This window comes from Arachis stenosperma, chromosome 4, assembly GCF_014773155.1.
Source record: "Arachis stenosperma cultivar V10309 chromosome 4, arast.V10309.gnm1.PFL2, whole genome shotgun sequence".
NCBI lineage: Eukaryota > Viridiplantae > Streptophyta > Magnoliopsida > Fabales > Fabaceae > Arachis > Arachis stenosperma.
In genome coordinates this window covers 64,422,122-64,438,310 of record NC_080380.1, presented here as the reverse complement: position 1 = coordinate 64,438,310, position 16,189 = coordinate 64,422,122, and the positions used below count along the sequence as shown (strand labels likewise).

Genomic DNA, 16,189 nt, shown 5'->3' with positions numbered 1-16,189 from the left:
ATAAAAAAAACTCAAGCAATTCAATCGATTGCATAACACTTCTAATCAATTGATTTGATTGAATTTTGAAAAAACTCATATTGTTGTACAAAATTCAATTCATTGTATTACATTTTCAATAATTGAATTTTGGAAAAATCTTGATTGTGGTGCAAAATTCACTCGATTGATTGTTATTTCCATCGATTGAATTACTAACAATTGTCATTTCCATCCATTGAATTACCAACAAGCACACTTTTTTCCTGGCTTTTATGGATGCAATTGTTTAAGGGATAAAAAACTCACATTGTCAAAATATTTATGGAAGTCATTATTAATGGAAGATCTATTTTTTGTTGTTTTTATTTCTAATTGTTAATAAACATGATCGATGAATAATGAAATAATAATTTATAAAATAGAGGATAAATTTTATAATTAAATAATATATAAAATATTAATTTGTAATTAAAATTAAATAAGAACTATTTGATAATTATTAAAAAATTTATAAAATATGTTTTATTTCTAAGGACGATTTAGTAGTTCAAACATTATGGGTAGTCGAATCTTTTGCATTTTTTTTGTCTAATACTCTCTCACTAACAGGTTGCTGTTCTATTTTTTGTTCATGTCTGGCATAATCTTATCAAGTTGGTTGATGAGTTTTACGTGAATCCTTCTATTAGTATACTATCACTTTAATTAACCAAAACAACAATATAAATATAGTGTTATACTTTTATTTAATGACAAAAAATAAATGAAAATAGGCTTTACATTATATTTAAGTGAAATGAGAAGAAGACAAACAAAAGATGAACAAGAGAATAAAAAAAATATTTCTATTCTATAATAATAATAATGTGAAGTGAGAGATAGTAAAATAGAAAAAATATAAATATAGAAATAGTAAATATGAATGTATGAGATAAGAGAAACGATGAAATTTAATGTTGAGTAACTGACATATAATAAAAAAAAATTTGGACACATATTTTGTTATTATATATTGTTATTGATTATGGATAAATAAAATAGATTATAAAATTTCCCATAAAAAACACATCAGCCGAAAAATAATTATAAAAAACACCATATAATTTTCAATATCCAAAAAATTTACCCAAATATTAAATTTATTTTATTTATTTAAAAAATCCTAAGCTTACGGAATACAGAGTCAGCAGATGTTCACCGGTTCTTCTCCCCTTTCTACATCCCTCCGTTCGCCTCCAGTCATAATCATCTAGCTTGATTTCTCGATCAGGTGCGTGCTATTTCTTTCCCTCTCCGATCTTTTTGGTTTACTTTTAATTTTGTTTTATTTGTTTAAATTTTTTAACCGTTAATTTTGATGATTTTGTACTTTTCCTGATATCAAATTTTTAGGGTTTTTTCGTCATCTTCGATCTTGCTTTGTCATCGAAAAATCAACCAACAACAATGACTCATATCCTTTGATCTGTTGCAAATTTATTGCTGCTATTTCACGGATACTCGTCAAATTTTGGTTTAGGTTGACTTTTTGTTATGTTCCTCACAAATAAAGGTTCTAGTGAAAATTTGAGCCAATTTTGCTCTGATATCAATTGTGTGTGCCGGAACCAGTAGTTACGTTAGATTTGGATCTGCAGAAAGAAAACAAGTGGAACACAATATCAAAATTTTAAGAGTTTTCTTTATGGCACATGGTTTCCTTTCCTACAATCCAACCATGTATTGGTACGTTGGTGTTTCTGTGATGCCGTTTATTCCATTGTTTGGCTTAACTCTATAGCTAACGCGGTAACCAGAGGGAAAAGGATCGTGAAAGGGCTCAGGCCAGAGCCGGTTCAAAAGCAAAGCAGGGAAAGAGTGATGGGTTGACCCCTGAGCAACGCAGGGAAAGGTTGGCTAATGTGTTTCATTACTCAAACTTGTCAACCGTGTTCATATGTATTTTGGTCATTGTTTTGATTTTCTTTTTCAGAACTCAATTTCGATGAACTGAGATTGAGATTGAGATTGATTGATGTTTTTTTGTTGAAATGTCTAATTTTTTAATGTGTAGAGATGCAAAGGCGCTGCAGGAGAAGGCAGCTAAGAAAGCCGCAGGTCAGGATGCAGGAGGGAACAATGCAGGCGGCAGTGGAAACAAAAAATAGGCAAGAATGGTTAATTTGAGTTGTTGAGTGTAGATGTGGAGTTTATGGAACATTTGTGCTGCATGATTTGAATTGAGTTTTTAGTTTAGAGTCATAAATGTTTACTTACGTCATTTGAGATGTGAATTAAAAAACATCTGTGATGTATTAATAAACAATTTGGTGGTTTCTTAGAAGGTGCTGATGTTATCTGTTGAGCAATTGATTTTTATCTTAGCTTGGAAAATTAGTATTTGTAATGATGTTGTGTTCTCTTCCAAGTATGTTATTGTCGTTGAATTGGGAAAGACTATCTGTTCCTGTGTTTATACATTTTTCATTGCAAATGAAATTCTTAGAATCACTGAAAAATATCAGAATCAGCAATATCCAAGTACAATTTTGAATTGTCGTTGTGGAATTTGAGGTTAGGGTAGACATGAAATGTTGCATATTCTGATAACTAATGTGGTTTAGACTTCTATCTTATGCTGTCTGCTGTCCAATTGTCTTAATCAAATTATCTATTACATGTTTGATTCATGTTGTAGATTAGATTTTTTAATCGGGATTGTTGAATTTATATATTAATATGTTATATGGGTGAAGTTGTCGGTATGAACATTTCTTTACCGGTAAATGAAAAATATTGTTTCCTCAGAGGCAGAGTTATGATAGTTTGTGTGCTTTATCAGTTCTAAACCGTTGACCTAATAACATATTTATCAATTGATACTATTATTTTGCTCTGATCTTGATGGTCCAACCTGTCTGGCCCCGTGTGCATTTAATTCATACGGTAAGCATACCTTTGTATAACTTATGGGCTATGAAGTAACTTCGCTGTCGTGTACACATTTTGGATACGACACTCTCATACACTCATCTGACACGCGTGTTTGTTGTGTCCAATTGTGTCTTAATAAAAAATAAAAAATTTTCTCTGGACACGTTTGGATATATCTAAAAAATATATTATTACAATATATTTTGGACACGTCTAGTTTTATTCTTAACATATATTCTTAAAATAAATTTAGATACAATATATATTATTATTTATTAATATAAAAAATATTTTAAATATTTGATTTAATTAAAATAAAATATTAAAAATAATTAAAAAATTAAAAAATATATTTTAATATCAATAAAATATTAAAATATTATTACAATTTATCTAAAAAATACGTTATATTTTATATGTATGTGTGTTTTTATGTCTTATAAAATTTTAAAATTTGCATGTTGGCTTGTTCTGTGTTGTATTGTATCCCTTGTTCGTGCTAGTGTCTGTGCATCATAGCTTATAGGATACAGAAATATTCCCGCCAACGATGACACGGAAGACAAGAACTTCTCGGATTTAGAAACAGTCTAATACACTTAAAGTTAAATTTCAGTGGATATATTCATCCATTCGTCAATTAAGTTCCGGTAATGTTAAAAGAAGAGCCAGTGTCACGTTATCCTCTTACATGATAACCCTTTGCAATGCGATACATGTTGACTTCTTTTTAAATGTTAACAAACTCAATTGTTGGATGTGTACGATGTATCCAATGGAATTTTACTTCAATTTGTTTGGGGCTAGATTTAAACCTTTAATGTGTATTTATGTCTCATGTTATCTAGCATAGGTACATTGGATATTTGGGTATTCTTGCCAAGTAATTTTAACTTGCATACTACGTTGGCTTGAAAATTTGTTTTATATTTTGTGGCTTGTCATGCTCCATATGCTAATAATGTATTGCCTGAGTAACCAACAATTGTTTTATTGAAAAGAGGATCTAGATGCCCAATTCACAAGAAACCCGGTGCAGCTAAAAAGGGGTCACACTGATTACTGATCTATCTAATGACCTATTATTCGGGTTTTTTTTAGTGCTTTGCTATAGTTTTTTGAGGAATCCTAATTGTGAGAATTTTCACCATGGGTGATCAACCAAATGGCAGTGAACACTGCTCCCAAGTTGGATAACAGCCGTGCAACATGATCTGAGGAAGATCAGATAGTGCAATTTATTGACGAGGATATAGGGAGGGTATTGAGAGATTTTCACAAAACTTGGTCGGGAGACTTCTCACTGACAGAGATTCTAGTACTAGAACTTTAGAAACGGCGCTATTTGCAATATGGAGACAACCAGAGGGGTTCAAGGTGATAGATCATGGAAGAAACCTCTTTCAATTCGTCTTTGATAGTGAAATTGATCTTCTAAGAATTGAAAAGGTGTCCCATGGCTATTTAAAAACTAAATTTTTAATTTGAGAAGATGGAATGAGGATATTGCAATTAAAGAGGAAGAATTTGCCCATGTTCCCGTATGGCTGCAGTTGTGGGGGCTTTCCGAACATTGTAAAACTAGTTTGGGAAGAACAGGAGAGTTTTTGGGAAAAGTTTTGGATTCAGATCTATTTGCGATGAGAGGAAAGGAGGAAAAGGTGTTGAAAATCTAGATTATGATGGACATTACCAAATCGTTGCACATGTCACTTAAAATTGCGGGCAACAATGGAAAAGTGATAGACCTTACACTCCAATATGAGTGCATTGGTAATTTCTTGTGGTCATATAGGCCATGAAATCAAAACTTGTAACCTGCATTTAGAGGATTCGATGGGAGGTAATGTTAAAGAAAAACAACGGGAGCCATGGCTAAGGGCTGAACAAGATAGCTGGAGAATTGCAAATATGAACGAGATTAGAAACCCCAATAATGTCGAGAGGGAAGAGCAATAGAGGTAGCAGCAAAAAAAGCCTACGCCAGTGAGCCTAATAAGAAGTCTTGTGAGTCTTTCAGTCCAAGTCAATAATTCTCAAACTATTGGTATAGGATTACACCAGGGATCATCCTTAAGTCCATACTTTTTCACATTAGTTTTGGAAGTACTCACTGAGCATATGCAGGGCCCTGTACCACGGTTCATGCTTTTTGCCGATGATATCGTTCTTATGAGAGAGCCAAGAGAAGACCTAAATAAGAAGTTGGATTTATGGAGAGAAGCTCTATAAGTGTATGGTTTGCACATAAGCCGTAGCAAGACAGAATATATGGAATGTAAATTGTCGCCGAAAGAAAAACCCTAACACAGAGGTGAAGATTGGAGAAAACATCCTACGAAAAGTTAAAAGTTTTAAATATCTTGGGTGCATCATACATGATAATGGAGAGATTGAACAAGATGTAAATCATAGGATCCAAGTAGGCTGGTCAAAATGACGGAGTGCGTATGGTTTTATATGACAAAAAAGTGCCTTTAAAACATAAAGGTAAATTCTATTGACAGAGTGTTGGGCGGCCAATGGGAACACGAAGATAAGCTAAGTGTGGCAGGGATAAAGATGTTAAGGTGGATGAGTGGTCATACGTGATTGGATGATATAAGAAACGAAGATATACGAGAGAGAGTTAGAGTAACACCTATTGTGAAAAAGATGGTATAGAATTGCATCTCAGGTGGTTTGGACATGTGAGAAGAAGACCGCCAGAACGCCCAGTCAAGAGGGTGGATGAGATGGAAGATGGACAAGGGTTGAAAGGCAGAAGAAGACCTAAGAAGACCATTCATGAGGTAGTCAAACGAGATCTACAAGTAAACGGTCCCCCTGTAGACATGATACATGATAGCGTTTAATGGTGTCGTTTGATTCATGTAGCCGACCCTACCAACAAGGCTTTGTTGTTGTTGTTGTAAAGAAAAAGATGAAATCAGAGGAATGGGGATGAGGAGATAGGAGAAGAAGTGGTAGACAATGGGAGTAACAAAGAATAAGGGAGGAAGCAAGGTAGAGAGCAGGCTAGACTTAACATTGACAAGAATATGATCCTTCAATTCTCTATATGGAGTTTAGATGAGAGGTTTAACAAAAAAGAAGACAAAAGACATATTTTGAAGAAGTTGGCGAGGAGGGGGATTACACCAAAATCGATCCTAAGAGTGAAATGAACTTTGGAAGATTCAGGGGCTTCTGGGAACAATAAGAAATATTGCCAAGAAAATATCACATCAACCATAATAGGAGAGGGAGCCACCCAACAAGCGGCATCCAAGGAGGTATGAAAATGTTGATGTGAAATTGTCAGGGTTTGGAAAAACTCTTAACAATTCACAACATACAAGGGACTATTAAATCCCATTCTCCCGAAGTAATGTTCAATTGTGAAACTAAGAACAATATTTTGTTTGTGGAGGGAGTGATGAAGAAAATCAGTTTTCAGTTCTTAAAGATAGTATATTTATAAATTAGAGGATAAAGAAGGGTAAATAGCAATCGATGCAGAGGGATAGATGCCATTGCTTAGGATTACTTTATAAAACTGTTCTCAACCAGTTACCTGCAAGACCCTACAGAGGAAATATGTGATATTCCAACTAAGATCAACACTACCACCAATCATATGCTAGTCAGAACGGTCATGGAACAAGAGATAAAAGATGTTTTTTCTATAAACCCATTCTCAGCTCCCAATGATGATGGTTTCATGGCCAAATTTTTTCAATTTTTTTGGGAAATAATTAAGTTGGATGCAGTATAGGTGGCTAAGAGCTTTTTTCCTGGAGGCAAACTTTTAAAAGTTTTAATCATACGGATATTTGTCTCATTCCGAAGATTGATAATTCTAGCTCTATGATAAATATCAGACCCATAAGTCTTAGCAGTGTTTTCTACAAAATCATTTCTAAAATTCTGGTGCATAGATTACAGTTGGTTATGAATAGAGTTATTAGTGATTCTTAAAGTGCTTTTACCAAAGGTTGTCTGATCAGTGATAATGTTCTGCTAGCACATGAATTTATGCATTTTCTGAAGAATAAGAGTATGAATAGTATGATTTGGCTTTGAAACTAGATACGAGTAAGGTGTATGATAGGGTTGAATGGTCCTTTCTCTGGGAGATAATGAGGAAACTTGAATTTTGCAAAAAAATGGTTAAACTGGATCAAGGAATGTGTGATGATGATTTCTTATTCTGTTATTGTGGATGGACAACCTCATGATTTTTTCAAATCATGTAAGGAATTGCGATAAGGTGATCTCCTTTTTTTCCATATCTATTTTTTTGTGTGCAGAGGAACTCTCCCATCTGCTCTACAAAGGAGAACGGAGACAGGAATTTTCTAGATTGAAACTCAATCACAGTTGTCCAAGACTCCAAGGAGGATTCTTAAAGTCTTTTTAGAATACTTAAGTTCTTTGAGGAAGTTAGTGGTCAAGTGGTGAATTTAAATAAATCCTCTGTATTCTTTAGCAAGAATGCCCTGGAACCTACTGGAGATCACCTAGCTAATATTCTTTTAGTGCCTTATGTAGGGAATTAGAACAAGTATCTGGGACTTCCAGCGGTTGTTCAGAGATCTAAAAAGAGCTACCTTTAATTATATCAAAGACAAAGTTACTCAGAAGCTCCAGTAATGGAAAAGGTTTCTATTGTCTTCTTCCGAAAGAGAAATCCTAGTTAAAGTCGTTGCAACAACGGTTCTGATTTATACTTTAAGTTGTTTCAAACTACTAGAAACTCTACAAGAAAAATTCAAAGCGCTATTTTACAATTTTGGTGGGAACAAAAGAGGGGTGAACAAAGGATGCACTGGGTAAGGTGGAAGATAACCTATAGGCCAAAAGCACAAGGATGACTCAAATTTTAAATATTTGAAAGCTTTAACCTTGCAATGCTTGCAAAGCAAAGGGTGGAGGCTTTTGACTAGACCTCATCCATTAAGCTAAATGGTTATCAAAAGCAAGTACTTTAGATCTTCTACATTTCTGAGTGTTGGGACGGGAATGAATCCCTCTTAGGGATGGCGTAGCGTCTTAATGGATAGAAAGGTTTTGAAAAAATGTATTCTCTAGGAAATTGGCAGCGGAAGTTCAATCAGAATAAAGGAGGACTATTACCCATAACCACATACAAATTATGTTCCAAAATAGGTGTTTGAACTAGTTCAATCAAATGGCTAGTGGAAACAACAAAAAATAACAGAGATATTCAACCCTACAATAGTAGCAACAATCTTAAATACAATTATATAGGGAGGTAAAGACAAGGTTACTTGGATGTTGAAGCGAAATAATGCATTCTCAGTTAAGTCTAGATACAGAGTGGCCTTCCAATTCAAGCACCTGCCGCTTGAGTTTTTACCAGAGCAATGTTACTCGAAAATCCTCTAGTCTGGTATCTGGAAGTTGAAATTTCAACCAAAATCAGAATTGTTTTTTGGAGATTACTGCATAATACCTTAATGGTGAAGTTTAAAATCAGCATTAGAATTGAATCTGTAAGCTCAGTTTGCCCCACGTGTTGCTCAATGAAACAGTCCATCCACCATTGTTTATGGTCTTGTTCTGATTTGTTGGACGCGTGGCAATTAATGGAGGTCCCATGCCAAAAGCAGATGAAAACCCTTGGCAATGCTTGAAGAAAATTACAGAGAAATTGGAAGCTTTCAACGACAAATCAGAATAGTTAGAGCTTATGGCAAACCTCCTATGGCAGCTTTGGAAGGCCAAGAACAGTTTCATTTGACTGATGTTGGAAGTCCCCATACCTTTATGTCCAAGAAGCTCGAGCTATGCTACAAGAAAGGAAGAACACGAGATAACTTTTTCAATTCCTTCAAACTTCTTTATTGTAATAAGCTTCTTTACTTTTTCTTTGGTGGAACCTGATAGGCAAAATTGTGACTCATACTTTTCACACACATACTATGGTTCACACACATTCTTCACAACTTCGCACAACTAACCAGCAAGTGCACTGGGTCGTCCAAGTAATAAACCTTACGTGAGTAAAGGTCGATCCCACGGAGATAGTTGGTATGAAGCAAGATATGGTCATCTTGTAAATCTCAGTCAGGCGGATTTTAATGGTTATAATGGTTTTCGAATATAAAGATAAATAAAGCATAAAATAGAGATAGAGATACTTATGTAATTCATTGGTGGGAATTTCAGATAAGCGCATGAAGATACTATGTTCCTTCTGAATCTCTACTTTTCTACTGCTTTAATCCAATCATTCTTACTCCTTTCCATGGTAAGCTGTATGTTGGGGGATTACCGTTGTCAATGGCTACCGTCCGTCCTCTCAGTGAAAATGGTCCAGGTGCGCTGTCACCGCATGGCTAATCATCTATCGGTTCTCGATCATGTAAGAATAGGATTTACTATCCTTTTGCGTTGTCACCACGCCTTACAGTCGTGAGTTTGAAGTTTGTCACAGTCATTCAATCCCTGAATCCTACTCGGAATACCACAGACAAGGTTTAGACTTTCTGGATTCTCAAGAATGCTGCCAATGGATTCTAGCTTATACCACGAAGATTCTGATTAAGGAATCCAAGAGATATTCATTCAAGCTTATTTGCATGTAGAACGAAAGTGGTTGTCAGGCACACGTTCATAAGTGAGAATGGTGATGAGCGTCACATAATCATCACATTCATCAGGTTCTTGGGTGCGAATGGATATCTTAGAATGAGAATAAGCGTGAATTGAATAGAAAAACAATGGTACTTTGCATTAATACTCGAGGTACAGCAGAGCTCCACACCTTAATATATGGTGTGTAGAAACTCCACCGTTGAAAATACATAAGTGATAGTGGTCCGGGCATGGCCAAATGACCAGCCCCCAAAACGTGATCAAAGGATCAAAAGATAATCCAAAGATGTAGGTCTAAGGACTAGACGTCCAAAGATTCCAAATACAATAGTAAAAAGTCCTATTTATACTAAACTAGCTACTAGGGTTACAGAGATAAGTAATTGATGTAGAAATCCACTTCCGGGGCCCACTTGGTGTGTGCTTGGGATGAGCTTGAGCTTTACGCGTGCAGAGGCTTCTCTTGGAGTTAAACGCCAAGTTGTACGTGTTTTTGGTGTTTAACTCTGGTTTGTGACGTGTTTCTGGCGTTTTACTCCAGAATGTAGCATGGACTATTATATATTGCTGGAAAGCCCAGGATGTCTACTTTTCAACGCAATTAAGAGCCCATCATTTGGAGTTTTGTAGCTCCAGAAAATCTATTTCGAGTGCAGGGAGGTCAGAATCCAACAGCATCTATAGTCCTTTTTCAGCCTCCTATCAGATTTTTGCTCAGGTCCCTCAATTTCAGCCAGAAAATAGCTGAAATCACAGAAAAACACACAAACTCATAGTAAAGTCTAGAAATGTGAATTTTGCATAAAAACTAATATAAACATCCCTAAAATTAGCTAGATCCTACTAAAAACTACCTAAAACCAATGCCAAAAAGCGTATAAATTATCCGCTCATCACAACACCAAACTTAAATTGTTGCTTGTCCCCAAGCAACTAAAAATTAAATAGGATAAAAAGAAGAGAATATACTATAAATCCCAAAATATCAATGAATATTAGTTCTAATTAGATGAGCGGGACTTGTAGCTTTTTGCTTCTGAACAGTTTTTACATCTCACTTTATCCTCAGAAGTTTAGAATGATTAGCATCCATAGAAACTCAGAGTTTAGATAGTGTTATTGATTCTCCTAGTTAAGTATGTTGATTCTTGAACACAGCTACTTTTATGAGTCTTGGCCGTGGCACTATGCACTTTGTTTTCCACTATTACCACCGGATACATAAATGCCACAAACACATGACTGTGTGAACCTTTTCAGATTGTGATTCAGCTTTGCTAAAGTCCCCAGTTAGAGGTGTCTAGAGCTCTTAAGCACACTCTTTTTGCTTTGGATCACGACTTTAACCACTGAGTCTCAAGCTTTTCACTTGGATCTGCATGCCACAAGCACATGGTTAGGGATAGCTTAGGCCTGGATTTTAGTTCCTTGGGCCCTCCTATCCATTGATGCTCAAAGCCTTGGATCCTTTTTACCCTTGCCTTTTGGTTTTAAGGGCTATTTGCTTTTTCTGCTTTTTTTTTCGCAATCTTCTTCTTTTTCACTGCTTTTTCTTGCTTCAAGAATCAATTTCATGATTTTTCAAATTATCAATAACATTTCTCTTTGTTCATTATTTTTTCAAGAGCCAACAATTTTAACATTCATAAACATCAAGATAAAAAATATGCACTGTTTAAGCATTCATTCAGAAAACAAAAGGTATTGTCACCATATCAATATAATTAAACTAATTTCAAGGATGAATTCGAAACTCATGTACTTGTTGTTCTTTTGTATTAAAAACATTTTTCATTTAAGAAAGGTGAAGGATTCATGGAATTATTCATTGCCTTAAGACATAGTTACTAAATACTAATGATCATGTAGTAAAGACTCAAAATATAGACAAACATATAGCATAAAACTGAAAAACAGAGAGATAAGAACAAGGAAGTTAAGGAATGAGTCCACCTTAGTGAGGGTGGCGCCTTCTTCTTGAAGGACCAATGGTGTTCTTGAGCTCCTCTATGTCTCTTCCTTGCCTTTGTTGCTCCTCCTTCATAGCTCTTTGATCTTCTCTAATCTCATTGAGAATGATGGAGTGCTCTTGGTGTTCCACCCTTAATTAGTTCATGTTGTGACTCAATCCTTCTAGAGAAGTGTTGAGTAGTTCCCAATAGTTGTTTGGAGGAAAATGCATCCCTTGAGGCATCTCAGGGATTTCTTGATGATGAGCTTCCTCATGCGTCTCTTGAGATCCATGAATGGGCTCTCTTGTTTGCTCCATCCTCTTCTTAGTGATGGGCTTGTCCTCTTCAATGAGGATGTCTCCTTCTATGACAACTCCAGCTAAGTTGCATAGATGGCAAATGAGATGAGAAAAAGCTAGGCTTGCCAAGGTGGAGGGCTTTTCGGCTACTTTGTAGAGTTCTAGAGAGATGACTTCATGAACTTCTACTTCATATCCAATCATGATGCTATGGATCATGATGGCCCGATCCACAGTTGCTTCGGATCGGTTGCTAGTGGGGATGATGGAGCGTTGGATGAACTCCAACCATCCTCTAGCTACAGGCTTAAGGTCCAGTCTTCTTAATTGAACTGGCTTGCCTTTTGAGTCTCTTTTCCATTGAGCTCCTTCCACACATATGTCCTTGAGGACTTGGTCCAACCTTTGATCAAAGTTGACCGTTCTAGTGTAGGGGCGGGCATCTTGTTACATCATAGGCAAGTTGAACGCCAACCTTACGTTCTCCGGACTGAAATCTAAGCATTTTCCTCGAACCATTGTAAGCCAATTTCTTGGGTTTGGGTTCATGCTTTGATCATGGTTCCTAGTGATCCATGCGTTTGCATAGAACTCTTGAACCGTTAAGATTCCGACTTGTTGAATGGGATTGGAGAGAACTTCCCATCCTCTTCTTCTAATCTCTTGTCGGATCTCCGGATATTTGCCCTTTTTGAGCTTAAAAGGGACCTCAGGAATCACCTTTTTCTTGGCCACAACTTCATAGAAGTGGTCTTGATGGGCTTTTGAGATGAATCTCTCTATCTCCCATGACTCAGACGTGGAAGCAATTGCCTTCCCTTTCCACTTTCTTGAGGTTTCTCTGGCCTTAGGTGCCATCAATGGTTATGGAAAAACAAAAAAGCTATGCTTTTACCACACTAAACTTAGAATGTTGCTCGCCCTCGAGCAAAAGAAGAAAGAATAGAAGAAGAAGAATAAGATATGGAGGAGAGGAAGAGAGGTGTGGGTTTCGGCCAAGGGGGAGAAGAGAGGATATTGTTATGTGAAAATGAAGAAGGATGGAGGGGTTTATATAGTGGAGGAAGAGGGGTTTGTGTTCGGTCATTTAGGGTGGGTTTGGGTGGGAAAGAGATTTTGAATTTGAAGGTAGGTGGGGTTTATGGGGAAGAGTGGATGAAGGTGATTGGTGAAGGGGTAATGGGAAGAGAGATTGAGGTGATTGGTGAAGGGTATAGTGTTATTGGATTGTGTAGAAAAAAGAGAGGTGGGGTAGGTGGGGAACCTGTGGGGTCCACAGATCCTGAGGTGATCCTGTGGGGTCCACAGATCTTGAGGTGTCAAGGATTTCTCATCCCTGCACCTTTTAGGCGTATAAAACGCCCTCTGTATGCAATCTTGGCGTTTAACGCCAAAATGATGCTTGTTTCTGGCGTTAAACGCCAGACAGCTCTTCCTCCAAGGTGTGCTTTTTCTTCTGCTATTTTTTATTTTGTTTTTAATTTTTGCAATTGTTTTGTGACTCCACATAATCATAAACCTAATAAAACATAAAAGAACAATAGAAATATAGATAATTAAAAATTGGGTTGCTTCCCAATAAGCGCTTCTTTAATGTCAATAGCTTGACAGTGAGCTCTCATGGAGCTTCACAGATGTTCAGAGCATGATGAGGGCCTCCCAAAACCAAACTTAGAGTTTGATTGTGGGGGCTTTGTTTGACTCTGTATTGAGAGAAGCTTTTCATGCTTCCTCTCCATGGTTGCAGAGGAAGATCCTTGAGCTTTAAACACAAGGTAGACCCCATTCAATTGAAGGACTAGCTCTCCTCTGTCAACATCAATCATAGCTCCTACTGTGGCTAGGAAGGGTCTTCCAAGGATGATGCATTCATCCTCATCCTTCCCAGTGTCTAGGATTATGAAATCAGTAGGGATGTAAAGGCCTTTAACCTTCACTAACACGTCCTCTACCAATCCATAAGCTTGTTTTATTGACTTGTCTGCCATCTCTAATGAGATTCTTGCAGCTTGTACCTCAAAGATCTCCAGTTTCTACATTACAGAGAGTGGCATAAGATTTATACCTGACCCCAGGTCACACAGAGCCTTCTCAAAGGTCATGGTGCCTATGGTACAGGGTATTAAGGATTTACCAGGATCTTGTTTCTTTTGAGGTAAAGTTTGCTAAACCCATGTATTTAGTTCACTAATGAGCAAGGGAGGTTCATCTTCCTAAGTCTCATTACCAAACAACTTGGCATTCAGCTTCATGATGGCTCCTAGATATTGAGCAACTTGCTCTTCAGTTACATCTTCATCCTCTTCAGAGGAAGAATAGTTCTCAGAGCTCATGAATGGTAGAAGAAAGTTTAATGGAATCTCTATGGTCTCTATATGAGCCTCAGATTCCTTCAGGTCCTCAATAGGGAACTCCTTTCTGTCTGGGGGACGTCCCATGAGGTCTTTCTCATTGGGATTCACGTCCTCCCCTTCCTCTTTGGATTCGGCCATTTCGATAATATCAATGGCCTTGCACTCTCTTTTTGGATTCTCTTCTATATTGCTTGGGAGAGTACTAGAAGGAGTTTCAGTGATTTTCTTACTCAGCTGACCCATTTTTGCCTCCAAGTTTCTAATGGAGGACCTTGTTTCATTCGTGAAACTTAAAGTGGCCTTAGATAGATCAGAGACTATGTTTGCTAAGCTAGAAGGGCTCTGCTCAGAATTCTCTGTCTGTTGCTGAGATGATGATGGAAAAGGCTTGCTATTGCTAAACCTGTTTCTTCCACCATTATTAAAGCCTTATTGAGGCTTTTGTTGATCCTTCCATGAGAAATTTGGATGATTTTCCCGTGATGGATTATAGGTGTTTCCATAGGCTTCACCTAAGTAATTCACCTCTGCCATTGCAGGGTTCTCAGGATCATAAGCTTTTTCTTCAGAAGATGCTTCTTTAGTACTGTTGGATGCATTTTCCAATCCATTCAGACTCTGAGATATCATATTGACTTGTTGGGTCAATATTTTGTTCTGGGCCAGTATGGCATTCAGAGCATCAATTTCAAGAACTCCATTCTTTTGAGGCGTCCCATTACTCACAGGATTCCTCTCAGAGGTGTACATGAATTTGTTATTTGCAACCATGTCAATGAGTTCTTGAGCTTCTGCAGACGTTTCCTTTAGGTGAATTGATCCACCTGCAAATGGTCCAGTGAGATCTTAGAGAACTCAGGTAGACCATCATAGAATATATCCAAGATGGTCCACTCTGAAAGCATGTCAGAAGGACACTTTTTGGTCAACTGCTTGTATCTTTCCCAAGCTTCATAGAGGGATTCAACATCTTTTTGCCTAAAGGTCTGAACATCCACTCTAAGCTTGCTCAGCTTTTGAGGAGGAAAGAACTTGGCCAAGAAGGCCGTGACCAGCTTATCCGAAGAGTCCAGACTATCTTTAGGTTGTGAGTCCAACCATGTTCTAGCTCTATCTCTTACAGCAAAAGGGAAAAGCATGAGCCTGTAGACTTCAGGATCTACTCCATTAGTCTTAACAGTATCACAGATCTGCAAGAACTCAGTTAAAAACTGATAGGGATCTTCTGATGGAAGTCCATGAAACTTGCAGTTCTGTTGTATTAGAGCAACTAGTTGAGGCTTCAGCTCAAAATTGTTTGCTCCAATGGCAGGGATTGAGATGCTTCTTCCATAAAAATTGGAAGTAGATGTAGTATAATCACCAAGCATCCTCCTTGCATTATTGCTGTTGTCATTATTTTCGGCTGCCATCTCCTCTTCTTTTTCGAAAATTTTTGTAAGGTTTTCTCTAGATTGTTATATTTTAGCTTCTCTTAGTTTTTTCTTCAGAGTCCTTTTAGGTTCAGGATCTGCTTCAACAAGAATGTTCTTGTCCTTGCTCCTGCTCATATGAAAAAGAAGGGAACAGAAAATAATAATAGGGATCCTGTTTACCACAATAGAGAGATTTCTTTATGTGAGTAGAAAAAAATAAGAAGAAAATCCAAACACAGGTAGAGGGGAGAAGAGGGTTCGAATTATGAATAGAAGAGAAGTGTTAGTAGATAAATAAATAAATAGAAGGAGATGAGAGAGAGAGAGTTTTCGAAAATTGTTTTTGAAAAATGGTTAGTGATTTTCGAAAATTAAGAGAAGAAATAAAATTAAAATTAAAATTTGAAACAATTAGTTAATTAAAAGAATTTTGAAAAAGAGGGAGGCAATTTTAAAAAATTAGAGAGAGAAAAGTAGTTGGGTGGTTTTGAAAAAGATAAGAAATAGTAAAACAAACAAAAAGTCAATTAGTTAGTTGAAAAAGATTTGAAAATCAATTTTGAAAAGATAAGGAGTTAGAAAAGATTTTTGAAATTGACTTTGAAAAAAGATATGATTGAGATTTGTTTTGAAAAAGATTTGAAAAGGAAATTAAAAAGATTTGATTTTTA

General features: G+C 36.5%; 1 protein-coding gene and 1 non-coding gene across 2 annotated transcripts; both read left to right on the top strand.

Moving 5' to 3' along the window:
• Window positions 1–1,065: 1,065 nt before the first annotated feature.
• On the top strand, window positions 1,066–2,355 carry LOC130973619 (uncharacterized). The gene is made up of 4 exons (XM_057898240.1): window positions 1,066–1,252; window positions 1,375–1,435; window positions 1,768–1,873; window positions 2,036–2,355. Exons 2-4 carry the CDS (start codon window positions 1,429–1,431, stop codon window positions 2,127–2,129), a joined length of 207 nt encoding a protein of 68 aa, XP_057754223.1. The 5' UTR covers window positions 1,066–1,252; window positions 1,375–1,428; the 3' UTR covers window positions 2,130–2,355.
• Window positions 2,356–15,002: 12,647 nt separating this feature from the next.
• Window positions 15,003–15,110, top strand: LOC130977683 (small nucleolar RNA R71). The gene has a single exon (XR_009085366.1). It is a non-coding gene; the product is annotated as a small nucleolar RNA R71 (small nucleolar RNA).
• The last annotated feature ends 1,079 nt before the right edge of the window (window positions 15,111–16,189 follow it).